Source organism: Anomaloglossus baeobatrachus, chromosome 5 (genome assembly GCF_048569485.1).
Source record: "Anomaloglossus baeobatrachus isolate aAnoBae1 chromosome 5, aAnoBae1.hap1, whole genome shotgun sequence".
In the NCBI taxonomy this organism is placed as follows: domain Eukaryota; kingdom Metazoa; phylum Chordata; class Amphibia; order Anura; family Aromobatidae; genus Anomaloglossus; species Anomaloglossus baeobatrachus.
This window is the reverse complement of record NC_134357.1, coordinates 141,011,024-141,031,946: the sequence shown is the minus strand read 5'-3', so window position 1 is coordinate 141,031,946 and position 20,923 is coordinate 141,011,024. Positions and strand designations below refer to the sequence as shown.

At 41.4% G+C, this 20,923-nt stretch overlaps 1 protein-coding gene across 1 annotated transcript in view; it reads left to right on the top strand.

Annotated features, from left to right (window-relative positions):
* The window catches only part of MICU1 (mitochondrial calcium uptake 1), a 399,405-nt gene that overhangs the window by 136,796 nt on the left and 241,686 nt on the right, over positions 1–20,923 (top strand). The window contains exon 6 of the mRNA XM_075348939.1: positions 17,451–17,565. Coding sequence (XP_075205054.1) covers positions 17,451–17,565 — 115 coding nt within the window. The remainder of the gene's footprint in view (positions 1–17,450; positions 17,566–20,923) is intronic.

The window sequence follows — 20,923 nt, the reverse complement described above, 5'->3', positions numbered from 1 at the left end:
GAAAAGCTTGCTCCGATTGAATTGCTATAGAATGCGGTTCTTGAATTACAGGCAGGGCTGGAAGTGTGATGGTGATGGATAACTGCTTACATTGCAAGGTCCAGAATGTAAATTTCCCTTTCCAGTCCAAAAGTCTCTAGGGTAAAGTAACATAAAATCATAGATGGCCAAGGGTGAGATTGCGAGCGATAGAGATTTTCTTCTTCTTTGTGGGCATACTGCCCAGTCTTGACATATTTTAGAATTCTTCTCTTCTTCTAAAGATGTCTGTATGCGCATGTTTTATAGATCAGATAGATATACACGTCTAGTTAGATTTACAGACCTTTACAGATTTATCTGGACAAATATTCTTTCTTCAACAGTCTATACATTTATATATACATTTATTATAAAAAATAGCTGTAGATTTAGTCGTGTAAGGTATTTGAGAATTATTGGATTCTTCATATTGGTTTGTTTTATAAACTATGAAATACGGCACTTTTGGAATTTATGTGCTCTGATAAGGTCCCATTCGGGAAATGCAACTTCATGAAACAAATCTGGCACTCTGTAAATTGCAGAGGGATATTTCAGTTATGCCTTACAATCCAAAGTGTAATGTGTGATATTTCAGTCTTAAATATTAGATCTTCATCAGACAGGTTAATTGTGAATAGTGTAAAGGGAAGTAGATAAGAATGGATGCAATGGCGCAAAGTATTATGGCTATTGTTATTACAATTAAAGGGGTTGTCCACTACTAGGACAACCCCTTCTGTTTCAACATCTTTCCCTCAGATAAAATAATAAAGCCTATATTCACCTCCCGTAGTGGCGCCCTTCTAGCGGTGTCTGGGCTCACAATGACGGGACTCATGTGGGGTGGTGACATCACGCGAGCCCCACATCCAATGAGCACCGACTTCTGTCTCCCCGTCTTCAACCCAAACAAGTTAATCAACAGGAAGTGAACACTGCAGCTGAGCTCATTTCCTGTTGATGGCTAGTTTTGGTCTGAAGGCGGAGAGAAGGAATCTGGTACGCATTGGACAAGGGGCTCTTGTGACGTCACAACCCCACGTGAGCCTTGGCACCGTGAGCCTAGACACCGCTGGAAGGTCCCCGGTATGATAGGTGAGTGTAGATTTTATCTTTTTACCTGGAGGAAACGTGGAATCAGAAGGGGTAGTCCTAGTCGTGGACAATCCCATTAAGATCATTGCATCCATTATTATCCACTTCCCTTTGGGCTATTCACTATTCACGTTTCTGATGGAGGTCTATTGTTTAAAAGGAACCTGTCAGGTCCAATATGCACCCAGAACCACGAGCAGTTCTGGGTGCATATTGCTAATCCCTGCCTAACCGTCCCTGTATACACTAGCATAGGTAAAGGGATCTTAGAAAAAGTATTTATAAAGATCTTTTATCGTATGCTAATTAGCTCTGGGACTAGTCCCAAGGGTGTTGCTTCCCTTGCTGGTCGGCCCCATTAGCATGTTAGCACATCCCTGTGGACGTGCTAAAATGCTAATGAATGCACAGTGTCAGAGGATGATCTCACTCACCTCTCCGCTGCCATCGCTGCCCAACACTGGATTTCGGCTCAGTGCGCATAACCCCGGAGTTTCGGCCATGCGCACTATGAAGCAGGGTGTACTCGGGATGGCTTCAAACTGAAGTAGTGCGCGTGACGAACCTCCGCAAGGGTCCCTTTAAGACCGAAACTCCGGGGGGTCCCTTTAAAACCGAAACATCATACATTACACTTTGGATTTTAGGGAATTAGGCATCCAGAGTGCTGGATACTTTTTTGTGTCGTATTTTCGTTCCACCCTTATTTGTCACATCATGTTAATTCCTTTTTAAAAGTTTTCCTATCCTATATAAAGGGATGTCATCACCTTTTGATTGGTGGGGCTATTACAAGTCATCCTGAATATGAAGTGGCTGGAGCACTGGTCTTTCTGTGAATAGCAGCACCCGGGCCACGTGCTGCGGAGTGAATTGCAGCACGCCTCCATACAAATTAAACTTGGGATGGCCGCTGTTTTAGGGAATAAAATTGCACATACAGCTCATGAGTAAATCCAAGTTGTACAGACTTAAAGATAAAACAAAAAAACGAAACCTAGCCATAGACAGACTTGTATGAGTCAATAGCAGATCAGCCAGTGGGCATCTATTCTCATAGTTTAACCACAACTTCCTGGCACATTTTCAGATATAGGATTGGACTTACTATGTACCCATTCTCAGGTCTGTTACCTCTTCGGACTGGTGCCAGGGCATGTTAGACACACTACATATCATGACCCTTGGCAACAGAATTATATGCCAGTAGCTACCACCTTTTATTCTTATATTTCCAGTATGTCCTACACATATCCAGTACATCCATATACAGTGCTCACTGTGAAGGACAACACAGAGAACATCGCAGACCATTGTACATTATCCCCCGTATTTAGTGTGGAGCTCTGTAACCTCCTTTTGAGCCATCATTGAAGCGAAGATGAGAGAACAAAGAATAAAGGGGTAACTGGTAAATATGGCCCTACCGCATTTATCAACTGTCAACCATGAGAATGCAAATAAGGTTAAAAATGGCACTATAGGTGATTTGTAGGTTATTAACCCCTCATATAGCCCCTATATTGGCTAAGGACTGGAAAGGGAACTACTGTTAAGAATTGAATGAGTTAACAAACTCTTAAGCAGTGACTAAAGGCAGTGTTTCTTCATGTCTATGATGTGAGATAAAATAAGTCCTATCAAAAATGTAAGCCTTGTTTATTATTAATGCCATATTGATCAGTTCTGTAAAAATTACTATGTGACTGCTTAAGAGAAGCAATTTAACGCTTCTTGAATGATGCATCTTTGGCTTGTGTTATGTAGTCACCAAAGTCTGGTGTGGTTGCATGGGATGGATGTGCATTGGTTTTATTTTTTTCTGTTTAACTCTAAACATTTTCAGAAATGTTTTAACCCAAAAACTACTTAACTGTTCATTTTATAACGTTCACTGTCCCTGCAAACAGTCAAAGCTCAATGTCCTACAATCCTTTATTGTGTAGTAACCTATGTACGTAATCTATTCTATATGGTATTTAAGACGTTTTCATCTAATTCATTTTTTGAAGATATTCCAATCGCACCAATGGAAATTGTAATTTAATATCTAAACCAAACTTACAGTGAGTCACAATATAGGTAAACCCAAATGGTAAGCACGAAGAACTAGCTACGAAAACAAAAAAAATGGAGATTTGGGGTATACAAGAACAGAATGAAGAAAATGAGCCGAGACATGTATTCTATGAGCAGTACAGCCTTTATTTCATGTAAGAAATGATTCTGGACAAGTTTTTGAATTTTCAGATTTGTTTCCTGTAACTCTTCATGATCTCCTGATCCCAAGGAACGTGCAGTTTATTTCAGTTGGATGATGGTGTCTGCAACTCGTGAAACAAGAAGATACAAATAGTTTTCTCCTCGTTCAATATTTGATCACCTGAACAAATGTTCATACGAGTGTTTGTTCCCGATCATCGGCCATTGTTCACCTGCCCGCTCATCAAATAACAATCTCGTTTGTAGCTTGACCGCCTTTTATTATGTGGACATAAAAATTATTGTTCGGCACATTCCCATCAGTAAATAGAGGATTTGCGGTGGACAATAATGGAAAATCTTTCTCAGGAAGGGGAACCTAAGAATTAGACCGTGGAAGAGCGAGTAGTACAGCTCACCGGAAAGGGAATAAAGGGTGCGGTGCTCGGATATCCTGGTCTGGGTCCCAGGTGACCAACCATAAATGAAAGATGGGAGATCCAGCAGCCGCAATAATAAACATTAGAAGTTTATTATGTAGATTAGAAGTCCGCTATATAAGCATGTTGGGGCAGAATAAGGAAACGTCAATGTGTTTCAAACAAAAAAGCTCTTAATCATGACCACAAATTAGGTAAATTTGGTTAATTGCATTTTTTTATTGTGTGTGGGGGGGGTTTACGTGTTTTTAACGCTTTTTTTACAATGTTTTTTGTTTTTCTTTTTGGTATGTCATGTTTGTAAAGCTGTTTTGTTTTTGATATATACTGGTATTTGGCTATGACAAAACTTTATTGATATAGTCCTATGTAGTTTATATATATTTAGCACACATTTGATTTTTATCTGTTGATTATCCTCATCTAATGCAATTCCATGGGGCAAATCTGCATACAAAATGCACCCACATGAGAGATTGACATGTTGCGGATTTAAAAAATGCACCATTAGTCATTTTACGCAAGGTTTCAACAACAAAATAACACGGTGGACCTGATGTTTTTCTAAATCCCATCCACTTTATTGGAATTGTAAGATACTGTGTTGTTTGCACGGCACAAATTCGCAATAACAAAAACTCATTGTGGGAACTCGGCCTTACATGTGAACCAAGGTAAGCAAGTGCTGGTTGACTTCCTCGTCAAACGGTGCTCGTTTTGGGCAGTTTCTCCGGTTGTCTAAATGACCTCTTTGCCTCTAGCAACACAGACTATGTAATGAGCACACTGAAAATGTGCAATTATCAATTTTTTGGATTGGGGTTAATCTTATTCAGAAACAACATGTCAGTCCACGGACTGTTTCTGACCAGTCATTCCTATTTATTGATCATTGAGTCCCTTAGCCAAGACCTAAAGAACCCAATTAAACCTAGTTTAGATTCTTGTGACTCAAATACATCAAGTTGTTTTAGTTTTCAGGTGTAAAAATGCTTGAAATGTTGAAGCATTTTTGCAAAACGAATCTGTTGTGTGAAATTATTTGAAACTTTTGGCCTTTTAATGCCAATCTCAAGCAGCTTCTCCAACTTTTTAGAAAGAGGACAGAGCTAGCAGGGATGGGGTATGGCTAAGCACAGCCAATGAATGTGTCATCATTTTCGTAAACAAAATAAAAAATTGGATTAGATTTGTTGTGGTCATCCACGGCAGATGATAATGTCTCATCAGTTTAGTTACCATTTTGTTCTGACTATGACTCATTTTTAAGCAAGATGACATCTTGCTAAAATTTCTGTGCGTCTTATAGTATGCAGGCAGTATGGTCAGCCATGCCAGACTTCCCTGACTGTTTCCTTTAATCATCAGGCAGAACATTCATGAGCGCTGGCATCCCATCGCTAAGGTAACTAAGTTGCTGCACAGTTCTCTCTCTAAATAACGCTGAGCAGGAGAGACTGAGCTGAGCATGTAGCATGTTAGGGATAGCTTATGTCCATATGGGGTTTACTAGAATGGATCTTTGGCGCACTGGCTGAAGTTTATTTGCACTTGGCTCAGGCTCCCAGACAAAGCCGATCTCCTGCATTTCCACATGTTACTCTATGCACCATATAGGATACATATATGATGCCGTCCTTGGTTGATCACGTTTGTTTGGCCATAAAGGGCACAGAGAATCAGTCTAGCACAGGACGGCTTGATATAAAATCTACAATAGGCATCCATTATAATGTCAGAATAACTTCTATTAAAGTGTACAGCTGGCTAAATTGTGAATAAGGAGTTTGAGGCATAAATGAAAGACATTACACGTATAAGACGCCAGCCACATAGCTGAGTCCACAATAAATGGACTTGTACTCCTTATATTCCTCGGTACAATCAAAGTAAACTCTATTAGTATCTTATGTCAATGTTTTTGTTTGGAACAAACGTCATGATATACTTGTACCAATTTGGAATAAATTATTACCCCTCTTTTCTACCCTAGAGCACCAAGAAAAGAGCACACATCGTAGACCACCAATATTAGTGACATTATCCCCTCCAAATTTTCACATCACAAGGATAGTTTCAATATTATTTTTTTCCTATTTCTTATTGTCCAAGCTTTACACGCTGCGACATCGCTACTGATATATCGTCGGGGTCACGGTGGTTGTGACGCACATCCGGCGTCGTAAGCGACATCGCAGCGTGTGACAGCTAGGCGCCACTATCAACAATCGCAAAAACGGCAAAAATCGTTGACACGTCGCTCCTTTTCATAATATCGTTGGTGGTGCATGCTGCTGGTTGTTCGTCGTTGCTGCGTCACCACACATCGCTGTGTGTGACACCGCAGGAACGACGAACATCATCCAACCTGCGTCCACCGGAAAAGAAGGAAGGAAGGAGGTGGGCGGCATGTTCTGCCCGCTCATCTCCGCCCCTCCGCTTCTATTGGGGGGCCGCTTAGTGACTTCGCTGTGACGCCGCACGAACCGCCCCCTTAGAAAGGAGGCGGTTCGCCGGCAACAGCGACGTCGCTAAGCAGGCAAGTCCGTGTGACTGGGACATGTGATGTTGTGCGCCACGGGCAGCGATTTGCCCGTGACGCACAACCGACGGGGGCGGGTACGCTTGCTAGCGATATCGATAGCGATATTGCAGCATGTAAAGTGCCCTTTATAGTCCGAAAAATATGTTCACGTAATCTTTAATGTCAATTTTTAAGCTTTTTGAATCCTCAATGGTAAATCCACATGGATGTTCATAAAAGCTTTTTCAAAGAAAAGTTTCTGATGTGGATTTCTCTTTAAACACGTTGGCTTCTCCATTTGAAAACACTGTGGACATAAACTCAAACTCTTAGTATACCACAATGAAAATCAGTCCTTTTGCTGAAATCCTGGGTTGACGAATACAACACTTTGCTCATGGATTTTAATTGACTTGGTCTCGTTTCTTACTGTTTCTATATGACTTAATTACTGATTGTTTCAGTAAAGAACATTTGTGGACATGAAAGTGTTCAAAGTCCTATTTTTATAATGACTGCTATAACAGATTATTTTTAATTTTCAGTCTTATTCTTCTGCCAACGTTCTCTGTGCCTTGCAGGTGCTAAGAGAACATAGCCGTCATTGATTACATCTAAAGAACATGAGGCACAGTGTCCAAGTAACACCCGGGCTGCACAGTGCAATACAGCTGCTATATCTATAGTTTTGTTGAATGATGATTATTAGTGATAAGCGAGCACCACCATGCTTGGGTACTGGGTACTTGTGATGAGCAGCTGGACACCCGGACGGGCTCGACTCGTGTAGCGAATATAATGGAAGTCAATGGGGAACTGCTTTTTCCCAAAGATCTGCCAGAATAATGCTTGAGTTCTCCATTGCCTTCCATTATACTCGGGTACTCAAGTTGCACCCATTCGAGCATCCAACTGCTAGTTACGAGACCCGACCACGGTGGTGCTCACTCATCACTAATAATTATAAGTGCAGAAAGTTTACATTTCACAGCAAAGCAATTCTGAGTCCACATCACTTGTGGACCTGATTACGGTATACAATCACCTCATATATATCTTTTGCCCATAATTCCAGATCTTAAGGTCAGTCTTGCTGCCTTATGAAAAGATGTATCTATTTGAAATGTAGAAAGGTCAGTCAGTTTTTACTGCCTATGAAAGGACTTCATCCACAGTGCTGGGATGTGCTGTATTAGCCTGTTAAGCCTACTTGATATAATCAGAGCAGTAACCAGCAGTCCTTTTGGAATTTATTGCTTTTGTCACCCAGTCGAAAGAAGCTACATATCCTGGCAAAATATAGGGGGTTAATGAAAGATAAACCTCAATGGATAGGTACATCCTTGTTAATGATCTCCTTAAAGGGAATCTGTCACCAGGTTTTTGCTCCCCCAGCATAATGTAGACAGAACCCTGATTCCAGCAATGTGTCACTTAGTGAGCTGTTTGCTGTCATTTTGATAAAATCCAATGTTTTCTCTGCTGCAGATCTAGCAGTTACACAGAGCTCATGAATATGCTGGACTACCTGGCAGCATGCCAAGTTGTCCTCCTAATGATAATCTACTGCTGATTAAACAGTGATTTAATCAAAACTACACTAATCAGCCCAGTAAGTGACATATCGCTGGAATCAGGATCTCTGCCCCTACGGTATGCTGTTAAAAACCTAGTGACAGATTCCTTTTAAGAATCGCTTTAAGAAATGTCTAATATTTTTTATAAATAAAGCTTATTGAAATTTAAAGCTGAAGTGCAGGCTATAGAAAAATATGTTGCCGAATAAGTCACAAGGAGTGTCAACCAAGGGAAGGGGCATAATTACAATAAGTGCGGGACTTGTAATTTCACCTGGAGCCTAGGGAGCCCCAAAAATCCACGTGGCCTACAGAAACAGACTTATGCTATTAAAGACTTGCAATAATTGGGTACCCCATTGTAGCTTTTGCATTGGGGCCCATGAGCTTCAAGTGACATCACTGACCAATAAACAACCATGTAGCCAAATATTATGCTGCCATGCTGATTAATAATGGCTGGTAAAACTGCCCTTCTGCAAAAAATTGTGGCCTCTAACAGTGGCTTTACACGCTACAAGATCACTCAAGCGATCTCGTTGGGGTCACGAAATTTGACGCACATCCGGCCGCGTTAGCGATGTCGTTGCGTGTGACACCTATTAGCGATTTTGAATCGTTGCAAAAACGTTCAAAATCGCTAATCGGTGACATCCCCCCTCTTCCCAAATATCGTTGCTGCTGCAGTAACAATGTTGTTCGTTGTTCCTGTGGCAGCACACATCGCTACATGTGACACCACAGGAACGAGGAACCTCTCCTTACCTGCGTCCCGCCAGCAATGAGAAAGGAAGGAGGTGGGCGGGATGTTCGTCCAGCTCATCTCCGCCCCTCCGCTTTGATTGGGCGGCCGCCTAGTGAAGTCGCCGTGACGCTGAACAAACCGCCCCCTTAGAAATGAGGCGGTTTGCCGGTCACAGCGACATCGCAGAGCAGGTATGTGCCTGTGACGCTGCCGTAGCGATAATGTTCGCTACGGCAGCGATCACCACATATCGGCCAAACAATGGGGGCGGGTGCTATCACGCTCGACATCGCTAGCATCGGCTAGCGATGTTGCAGCGTGTAAAGCGGCCTTTAGGGTCTATTGCAAACAGTATCATAGTTAACAGCACTTCTGCCCACATATCTATGTGGCCATTAATATAATCGAGTTGAAAAACACTCTGAACTGCTTGCTCTTATGGTATTCAGCCCAATTATGATCCGTGGGTGCCAGCTTGTGAGTCTTTTTTCCCATTGTTATGTAAAAAAAAACAACAGATTAGCAAATAGGCTCCATATAAAAGAGTTAATAATATGTTTGATGTAAAAATAAATCCAAATATGTGCACGATATGAGAGTCTGGAAGCAAGCACTGAGGGAAACGTCTGCCGCTGCATATTGAAAATTCTGCTGTACTATCTTTGTACCATTTGAAACTGTAAGCCTCCTTTTAAATCTGTAGGAAAGCCGCGGATCAAAGGCTTTCATGTAATTCAAATAGTGATAACCTGCTCCTTTGTTATGGCCGCTTCTCTTGGCTTACAACAAATAGCCTGAGCAATAATGAAACTGATTGGATCGGATTCCCGTGCAACTCCAGCCATTGTTAAGAGAATCTGTTGAAATGCTTGTTATTCGGAGCCGTCCTCAAAGCTCTCGTAACTTTCACTAACTGATGTATCAAGATAAAACTTTACCAGCCAATCTATTGTAAATGAAATGCATGGCCACAGACAAACTAGACATGAATCACAAATACAGTTATGTTCTATTTAGGGGCTTAAATAAAAATCCACTTATTTCTCATCTGTCTACCTGATAGGAAATATTCTAACTTAATTATGTATTTTTCAAGCTTTAGTGGCATCATGTAGTTTCAAGGGTAAAGTCCACATCAGTCAATTCAGGATACAGTTCTGTTACATCTGGATTAATAATTTTTTTTTCAGCCTATTATAAACATAGGATGGCAGATGAAAGCATGAAACAGATGGAAACACTGACAAACAATTCCCTTGATGTATTTTGTAAAAAAGAAAGCAGAAGACGACTTTTAACCAGATCGGATCGCACCGCAGACTGCTTTATTTTATAGTTAAAGGAAATGTTTTCAGTTAAAATGGACTGAAACTGATTTGCAAAATTTCCATTTTATTTTTTTTTAAGTTTCCTCCATCAGTGAAATTTTTACTTGAATCAATCAGTTCTGTTTTAGTGCAAATTCATACAAGGTAAATGTTTTCTTTACATGCTGGTGGATAGGGTTATTTTTTATATTTTTCTTATGATAAGTTCCCTAAGCACCACAGATTTAAGTAGATTTAAGTTTTTTGATCATTTTTTCTACTTCTCAAAGAACCACTGTAATGTCTGATAAACTAAGTCCCTAAAATATTTCAGACTACAGCCAGTCTTAGGGGTTCTTTACACGTTGCGACATCGCTAGCATCGGCTAGCGATGTCCAGCGTGATAGTACCCGCCCCGTCGCACATGGGATATGTGGTGATTGCTGCCGTAGCGAACATTATCGCTACGGCAGCTTTACGCGCACATACCTGCTTGGCGACGTCGCTGTGACTGCCAAAATATCCCTCCTTCAAGGGGGAGGTGCATTCGACGTCACCGCGACGTCACTAATCGGCCGGCCAATAGAAGTGGAGGGGCGGAGATGGGCGGGACGTAACATCCCGGTCATCTTCTTCCTTCCGCATTGCTGTCGGGATGCAGGTAAGGAGATGTTTGTCGCTCCTGCGTGTTTACACACAGCAATGTGTGGAGCTACAGGAACGACATAGAACATCGTACCTGCGGTCGACCCGACATTATGGAAATGAACGATGCTACACAGATCAAAGATTTTCGACGCTTTTGCGATCGTTTATCGTCGCACCTAGGATTTACACGTTGCGATGTCGCTACCGGCGCCGGATGTGCCGGATATGCGACGTGACCCCGACGATATTTCGGAAGCGATGTTGCAACGTATAAAGCCCCCCTTAGTGTCACTACAGGCTGCAGACTGAAACCTGTGTTTCAACTAAAAAGAGCTGTATCACACATACCTGGGAGCACGGCTCTGATATATAAAAAAGTGTTTTAACTCACATAGTGCTTTGAGTGGAACGCTCCAGCTTAATAATCATCCTACTCCAACACCTTTTAAAGGTTTCTTTTTGTAATAAAATATATTATTCAAAGGCTCGTGTTTAAGAAAAATATCACATACATTTGCAGGTACAGTGATTCTTCTCCACTACTGTTTCCAGTCTGTACCTGGCTGCAGTGGTCACATTTTTAATACGGTTGAAAAAAAGAAACTTCTATCATTTCCTTAGGTTAAATTCATGAAAGGGTTAGGGTTATATTCATGATTCAGTCCACCACCAAAGAGCTTATTTTTCCATTTTAATCCCAATTGTTGATCCCCTGAACCAAACACTTAAGGCCCCATCACACACAGAGATAAATCTTTGGCAGATCTGTGGTTGCAGTGAAATCATGGACCTATTGTTCCATTTGTACACAGCCACAAACCTGGCACTAATTGTCCACAATTTCACTGCAACCACAGATCTGCCGCAGAGTTATCTCTGTGTGTGACAGGGCCTTAAGAATAGAACTTTATACATTTACATAATTGCTTATTTTCTTAAAAAAAAAAAAGCATATAAGCCCATTTTAGACCATCAACAGGTTCACACTGTAACCAGCTCCATTAATAGTTGATCTGGTAGAGAAGTCTTATCTTCTGTGATTAAACCTGACATTCTCCAGATGGAGGGAGTGCCCTCTTGTAGACATCTTCACTACAATGCAGGTGATCGCAGCTGCCAATTACTGTCCTTAGGAACCACCATGGGGGATATAGTTATGCAACCTGTGGTGAACGACTGGGAGCAGTGGCAGAGAGGCATCGCTGCACCTCGTATTTTACTTTTTTCCCCCCAGTGAAAGCACATGGACATAAAAAAAAATATAATGGAAATCCCCCTTAAATGAACATTTGGCTGGTAAATGATGGTTTCTATAATGCAGATGAAAACATTTGACTGTTTAAATTGTTGAAAAATGTCCTACATGATAGATCTCACTGGGCAAGTAATGGCTGGTGTATTGCTGGCAGTGTGTTTTGCTATATTTTTAGCACTAAGGTTCAGATACGGCTTTAAAGAAGGCAAATAAGTAATTTTATTATAAAGGTTAATATGAAATACAAACTTAAAGGAAAAGTATGATATTGCGTACACTTTTGTATATTGAACATACAAAGGTTAAGTACAGTTAAATACTTACATCACCAAGGAGTTTTGAACATCATCTGCCTGGAAAATTAAGAATCAGAGAAGCACACCAAGGACAGAGAACTCCCGGAAATCCCAACACTGACCGGACGTCTCGGTACAGGAAACACGAGCTTCTGTGTGTGCTATACTTTATCTGATCTTAAATAGAGGCTTGAACAATATTACAAGCCTTAAAGTTAATGTGTTGTAGTCTTATTGATCCATGCCCTTTGATGGCCAGTCATTGGGCATAGATGAATCAAAGATACACCACACATCAGACAATGGGGTAATAAACCCACAGCATTCAAATCTCCCAAGATTACACATCAGGTATTTGAGTTAGGTAAATGGATATATTGTCTGTCTGTGTATATAGCAAACCCATAAAACATCAGAATGTTGAACTAAAGTAAATCATAAGGATTCTCCTACAATGGTATATTGTCTGCCTGTATATTCAAGACAAACACACAGAAACCCTTAAGCATACACAAGATTTTGTCACCATGTACACTTTATCTGTCTGATTAAACAATATGTTATAGTATAACATAATGTATGTGCTCAAAAATAGCCATTTTTATATTTGCAATACACAGTGACAGTGACTATATAATCCTTAATGATTATTCACATTAGTTAAAGATCGCTAATCGATCATTTAAGAGTTTGTCCACTACTTTAACCTTAGTAGTGCATCCTTGATTTAGATCATAAATGTCTGATTGGCCGGGATCCGACACCCGGGACTCCCGACGATCAGGAGTTCTTGGGGGCGGCATCAGGCAACTGAAAATGCTCAGTTATGCCCACTCTTCTGATAATGTTCGCAGCTGGGTACTGCACATCTGCCTCCTATTGATTTCAATGGGAAGCGAATGCACTGTACCCGACTATCAGAAGACGGGGTAGATCCGGAACTTAGCATATCCGGCTGCCTGCTGCCGCCGTCGGGACCGATCACAGCTGATCAGTGTGGGTGCGGGATGTCAGACCACGGACGATCAGACTGCCAACTATACCTTTTTTGTGCATTATTTTGCTTCATCTCTGGAAAATGACGGTTTTAATTTTATATCAAATGTGGCTTAAGTGCTCTGGGTGTGATCAAAGCTCTTCCCAAGCGTCTGCCTCTCTGGCTCTAGTCCCCGGCCAGCCCCACCTTCCTCTGCTTGACTGATAGCTCACGAACGGTTTAGTAGTGGACCAACAGGTTTTTTCAGTAATGGAGCAACAGATTTCATGAACAAAGGTATAGATTACATAATCTTTCAAGGAACAACATTATTGTATACCTTAGATAGTTAAGGCCCAGTCACACACAACGACTTACCAGCGATCCCGAAAACGATGCGACCTGATAGGGATCGCAGGTAAGTCGCTGGGAGGTCGCAGGTGAGATGTCACACAGTCAGATCTTACCAGCGATGCAGGAACAATACAGGTCGCAGTAGCGACCTGTATAACGATCTCAGCAGTCACTGTGGCCCTGTCACACAGTGTCAAGCACAGCGATATGTCCTGCCCAGCAGGAGATCACCTTTGAAGAAAATGACCTGGACCATTCAGCAACGACCAGCGATCTCACAGCAGGGGCCTGATCGCTGGTAAGTGTCACACATAACGAGATCGCTAACGGGATCGCTACTGCATCACCAAAACGGTGACTCAGTTGCGATCTCGCTAGCGATCTCGTTATGTGTGACAGTACCTTTACTCAGCTTCTCACATGTTTTAAATGGAATCTGTGAGCCTGATCCATCCCTATGATCTATCAACAAAAATAATGAATAGCGGACGTACAAAAAAAACAAAAAAAAACAAATTGACTTGTGATACCGGCCTAACTTAACTTTTTGTACAATTCAAAAAAGCTCTATTTCTTGGACGTAGGATACCCTTTAAATATTGAGAAATATGTTGACGATCCATCTGCTTTTTTAGTTAGTAAACGAATTGGAAAGAAAATGACATTGCTGTGCGTGACACAAATGATTTATTATCTTGCCAACATGATAAATATTGAAAAAATATTAATAAGGCAACCATACTGTTGGCAAAGATAATGAGTTTTCATTAGAAATTCACTATGTCATGGTCCATTCAATGAAGAGCTTTACAAGTTTTCCAGTTCCTGCCTGAAATTAGCCCTGTAGAATGACACCGGCTATACCTTACAACCTGCCTTCTTCAGTAATGATTGGGAGCACACCGAGCTCGGCTCATTTACTGCTGCGCCATTCTTTACACCTACACTCTTCAGTTAGAACATCGCTCTCGTTGTTTATTAGCGATAATGGTTGATTTGTGCTAACTTCTTTTATAACCACATCACAGTGAGAAACAAGTCTCCCTTCACCAATCACTTGTAACTACCCTGTCCATACACAATGGATCCTACGAATAATCACTACAACAATCTATTTCATGTTCTTTTTATAACACTACAGAAATGACCGGAGACCAAATTCTGAACAGAGCCATTATATATACAGGCATAAAAAAGTTACTCATACAGAGTCATTGTCATAATAGTTATTAATTTTCACTCTCTCTTCACTGAAAATATGAATGGATTGTATTATATATATTTTCTCTTATCGGTTCTTTGTGAGCTAGTGATACACATCTATATGGACACTGACCAGTGTTTCTGAGAACGGGAATGTAGACGACTCAGGGCCTTGGTATTGCGCTATGTCGTATACAGAAATCATTATTGATAGATAATTCAATATGATTTTAAGGTGTAATTTTTACAAACAATGACATTAGCTTACGGTTTCATGTATTGAAAATTTTTAAAGGTTTAATCTCATTAAATGGGTTAAAAAAACTTTGCAATTTACTTATTAAAAATTGTTTTCGAATCTTAAAATTCTAATAATTTGTCATTTTGTTTGCTACTCCTTGGCATCAGTTATGGCCATCTCTGCAGACTAGTTTCAAATAGAGTATACTATCCAGAATAGTAGTAATAGATTTGGCACTTACCGAAAATAAAATCCAAATTTTATTCCATCAATAAATACATAGACAGGAACGAGCTACAGCACGGTGGCCGGTTTGTGTCTCACATGACTCTTCTTCTAGAAGAAGCATCAGGTGAGCTATTTCGGTGAGTGCCATAGCTAATATTACTTATGTAGATATTACTTGCTGGACCGTGTGCATACTACTATATTGAATTTTATCCTTCTTGGCATTTAATATATGAGTGGAGGGAGAATGTAGGGCCTATTATTTCTAGGCTTCTGACTAATTTGAAATAGAGCTTGTAAGTACTTTTTCTGAAGCTAGCATGAACCAGCTATCCGATCTGCCAAAATGCAGAAACAGCAAAGCTGCCTCTTATAGCAGCATCAGAGTGTATAGTTCAGGCTAGCGGCACAACTATGCCACTGTCTATCAATGAGGAGCATACAGCCACCAAGCAAGCAGGGGAGCAGTTGATTCCTGAATGGCATTTGTGAGAGAACCCCCACTAAGTGTTCCTTAAAGTTGTCTACTACTTGGACTAACCCCTCTCAATCACTATAATTCCCTGCATAAAATAACAGCCTGTAGTCCCCTTTGGTGCATGCATCATTCCAGCAATGTAGGCGTTGGACATCGCTGACTTTCTCCAGATGTCAGTTAGCAGCAGCACTCACTTCTTCCATATGTCACTTCTGAAGGAAGTGAGAGTGAAGGGGACGTTGATTGACTGCAGGACTCACATGACATAAAGTCTCGCGGGCCTCTAGAGATCCAGTGCCTACATCGTCTGATGGAGGCAAGTAGAGGCTGATTTTATTTTATGTGGGGGAATATAGTGATTGAGAAGGGTTTTTCAAGTTGAGGACAACCCCTTAAAACACAAGTCTGGAGTATTGTCTGACATATACCTCCAATGTATGCCGCTGAATAGGAGGACAGTGACGTACATTGACCTTTTGACTCTACTATGATATTCTTTGCAGCTAAAAAGAAGAGTACACTGATGTATTCCAGACACAAGGGACCTTTTTTTTTTTTTTTTTTTAATAGTCTTTGTTGAATGAATAAAGGCTTATGATTATGTCTGAATTGATACACAAGTGAATGGTTCAAGCCTAATTTGATCAGAGTCCAATACTAATGTCCCTGCTACTTGAACACCTTCTCGTTTTTCATTACTCATATATAAGGTCCTCAGGGATCCATGACACCAGCAAAACTATTAATTATAATTTCCTAGTAATAGATAAGTATAAATGGACTCCAAGTGGTGAAACATACACATCTCAAAGGCTTGCACTTTTTCCTCCTTTGCATCTGCCATCAATATGACCCTTTCATGGTTTGATATCCCTTTCCTTCATTCCTTGTTGTCATTAAATAATTGGGTAAAAATTGAAGTTTTGTGTTGGGAGTATCCGCCATTGTTTTTTATTTCTAGCATCTAGATTACGTACTTGGAGAAAACCGAACTCAAATTTGTACTCCGTTAACAGTGTATCACACAGCCCAGGGTAATTTACTAAAAGTGATTAGAGGTGTATCAGGGTCTGTTCTCATATATCATATGCACATGTTATCTCTGGAATTCCCTGTCCGCACCGCGATAACATCACTCAGTTTAGAGGTAGCAACACATTCCCCAGAGTAACTGCGCCATCTGGCCCAGACAGCTGCAGGCTTTGAGAATTTCTTGGGTCCAGCCGCCTGGATTTCTGCATCGTTGCTGATTATGTCATAATTCTATGTGTTCATGTTTAACCAATTTTCTTTCCTTTATCTTGTATATGATTGGATCTCCGCTAGACAGAGGTAACCAGTTTATGGACTGGACCCTAATGTGATGGTGTTTCTGTTTTGTGTTCATCTACTGGATTCCTCCGTGCTTGTGATGTATAAACATTTCCCGCTCTGGCAGTTGCATGACTTTTTTCCATTTACGTTTGCAAGATACTTTTTGATTTCTTTTATAGACCTCCTTTCTTGTATATGAAGTGTGGTTTGTTCTACAGATGTCTATATCTCTATGTTTGTTAGTCTTCAAGTAGTCTCTGTCAGAGTTTCAGGACTTAGTTCTTCCCTAGTTTTCAGAGCTTTCTACGTCTTGTCCTAATTCTTTAGAATTACATTGACGCCCCTATTATATTTCATTACGTTTGTTTCTTTACTTACCAAAATGGGACCCTGACTAGTGTTTATAAAGTCTGGGGTACATTTATTGTTTTATATTTCCATTGAAAGCTTTGAAACCTAATATTATATAATTATCCATTGTAACAACCCAGGACTGGCCCAGATTTGTATTAGTTTCTAATGCTTTTATGTCCATTTTATAGAAAATTTCTCAAGAGCGAGAGAAGTTTGCTGATGAGGACAGTATTTTCTACACTTTGGGTGAATGTGGCCTGATCTCCTTCTCAGACTATATATTCCTTACCACAGTTTTATCAAGTAAGTAAGCCTGCTGAAATAAACATGTATAATAAAATCCCTAAGTTGTCGTTATTTTAAAAAGAAAAAAAAAAGTTTAATAACTGTATAAAAGTTATGTGGGAAAGCCATTTGATTAGCAACATGACTACCATCACAATTTTTTAGGGGTGGCTCATCCAATTTCTGCTAAGAAGAAATCAAAGGGAACCTGTCACCAAATTTGGCCTCTATGACCTGTGGCCACCACCAGTGAGCCCTTATGTACAGCATTCTAGAATACTGTATATAAGAGCCGAGGCCATTCTGTATAAAGTAAAAAGCTTTTATAATACTCAGGGGGCGATCTGGTCTGATGGGCGATGCTGCTCCCCGGTCAGGCACCTTCTCTGCGGCGATCGCCGTCCTTCTTCTATCCAGCCCAGTTTGGATTACATGTCGTTTTTTTATCCAAACAGGCCGGCATTGCGCTCCTGTACAGGTGCCCTTTCATGTCAACTGCTGAGGGTAGATCAAAGTGCTGTACTGCGCAGGAGCAGGGAAAGGTCAAAGACCGCCTGCGCATGCGCATTACAATACTATGATTTGCCCTCAGCTGAACAGATCTAATGCGCCTGTGCAGGACCGCAATGTCATCCTGTGTGGATAGTAAAAAATCCTGTGTATATGAAAAGCGCATATAGGGTCTTACCAGGATAATACCAGTAAGGGTTAATGAAAACCACTCACCTGGGATGGTTGTGTGACACACAACCAGTGTTAAAGCATATATCAGCTGCTGCAGACTACACATGCCAAAGGCGGAAGTAAGAAAAAATAAGGATAAAAAGTGGAAAAAATGTCCTTGCTGCTGTGCCAATAAAGAGTTACTTTCAAATAAGAGCAATGCAGGGTGGTTTATTCTTATTGGCACAGATGTTTTTTCCGTATTTTATCCTTGTCCTGTGTGGATGACCTAGGACACATTATCCACACGTGGTTGGGTAGAAGGAGGACCGCGATCGCCGCAGAGAGGAGTCACCGGACCGGAGAGCAGCGACACCCATTGGATAGGACTACGCCCTAGGTGAGTATAATAGTAATATTTTTTATGTTATACAGAGCGACCTGGGCTCTTATATACAGTATTCTAGAATGGTGGCTGCAGTTTATGGGGGCCAAATCTGCTGACCGATTCCTTTTAACACTTGTACTACGTGATTTGCATATTTAGCAGTCCATTGACTTCAATGTGTGAACTAATTTTCCTGTTCTGTTAATATTATTAAAAGGAAACCATGTGACTTTCCCTAATGCACTCTCTCAACCAACAATCTTAAAAAGGCTCTGTCACCTGTTCTAATACTTCCGATTTTGTGAGTATTGTAATTTGCCATGAAATAACAATTCAGGATAATATTATAAAATCAGTGTTGTTCCTCTGTTTTCCTGCCTTGAAATATTTTAATAAATTGACAACTGGGTGTTACGAGTTGGGGGGGGTGTTTCTGCACACTCACTGTCCAATCAGTGCAGACAGTGTCGGATTGTGTTGCGACACCCCTGTTTGGCAAAGGGAATAGTAACACCCTGTTGTTAATTTATTCATTCATACTTTTCTTGGAGGTTATAGAGAAGTGGTCTCCAACCTTTCTGACCTTGAGGGCCACATTTAGGTCTGAGAGAGTCGCAAGCCACATCCAGCTCCTGCCCAATCACAGTAGTGACACCCATAGCACCCAATTACAGGTATAATGACAGATAAATCTTTCCAGCAGAAATCACACCGAAACAGTATACTAAGATCACGGGGTTCCTACCTAACCCCCCATTCAGATCTGCTCTTCTGTGTGGGATCACACACAAGTCACCAGCTGGCAGACAACCACAAGCAGCACATCACAGTGCCACAAGCCACATGGGGCTCCATAGCTACAGGTTGCGGACACCTGTTATAGATGGACTCCACAACACAAGATACCCTAATTCATCAGAGCAATTTTGCCAGCATTATGCATAAATCGCTTTGAAATGTTGCAAATCTTTTTGCACAATTTGGACTTTTCCCGTATCCACATCAGTTTCTTTTACGACAAAATGGAGGGAACTGTGCAGGGACATGAGTGCAATGGAGGCATTATGCCACAGTTTGCCTAATGCATAACCAGCTGTAGCATTATATTCTCCAGAAATCTCGCTCCAGTTATGGACGCTCCTAATGAATCGGGAGCATCTGACTCCTACACACCCCCTCATGAAAACCGGTGAGAAAATCGCTAGCCTTAATGAATCGAGCTATAGTTCTAACAAAATATGTTCAGGTATTTACTACTAAGTGGTAACTTGCTGATTAGTCGGTGTCTGACCGTTAGGAGCTTCACCAACAAAAAGTTCCTGACGGGGAACTTTTTATTCTCATTACAAACAAAATAGAGCAATGGGTCAGACGCGCACCTGGCGCTCCATTCATTCTCTAAGGAGCTCGGGAATTCCATAAGGAATGAATGAAGCAGCATGTTGAGCATGCACACTGCTATTGCATTCTAATGGTATAAAAGCTCCAAGTTCAACCAATCAGTGGGGCTCATCAAGTTAGCACCTATTTTGTGGGTAGGTGATGACTTGTTTTTGCTGGACAACTCCTTTAAGCCTTTGCTGCTGTTTTGACGAAGAGTTAAAGAGAACCTGTCAGGTCCCCTATGCCTTCCAGCCCTAGCGGAATATATACAGTATGTTTAACTCTGTTCACTAAAATGAATATTTAACTCGCTGTCCCTATGCTAATTAGGTCTGCCACTAGTCTCAGGGGAGTTAGGGCTGGTTCACACTAAGCGACAGCGACAACGAGGTCGCTGTTACGTCACCATTTTCTGTGACGTAACAGCGACCTTGTAAGTCGCTGTTATGATCGCTGCTGAGCTGTCAAACACAGCAGCCGAAGCAGCGATCATAACCGCGAGAGCAGGGAGCCGCGCGCACTGCTTAGCGCTGGCTCCTTGCTCTCCTAGCTACAGTACACATCAGGTTAATTAACCCGATGTGTACTGCAGCTACATGTGCAGAGAGCCGGAGCCGGCAGCACAGGCAGCGTGAGAGCTGCGGAGGCTGGTAACTAAGGTAAATATCGGGTAACCACCTTGGTTACCCGATGTTTACCCTGGTTACAGCTTACCACAGCTGTCAGATGCCGGCTCCTGCTCCCTGCTCGCTTCATTTCGTCGCTCTCTCGCTGTCACACACAGCGATCTGTGTGTCACAGCGGGAGAGCGGCTTTGAAGAAAACGAACCAGGGCTGTGTGTAACGAGCAGCGATCTCGCAGCAGGGGCCAGATCGCTGCTCAGTGTCACACACAGCGAGATCGCTAATGAGGTCACTGTTGCGTCACCAAAACCGTGCCGT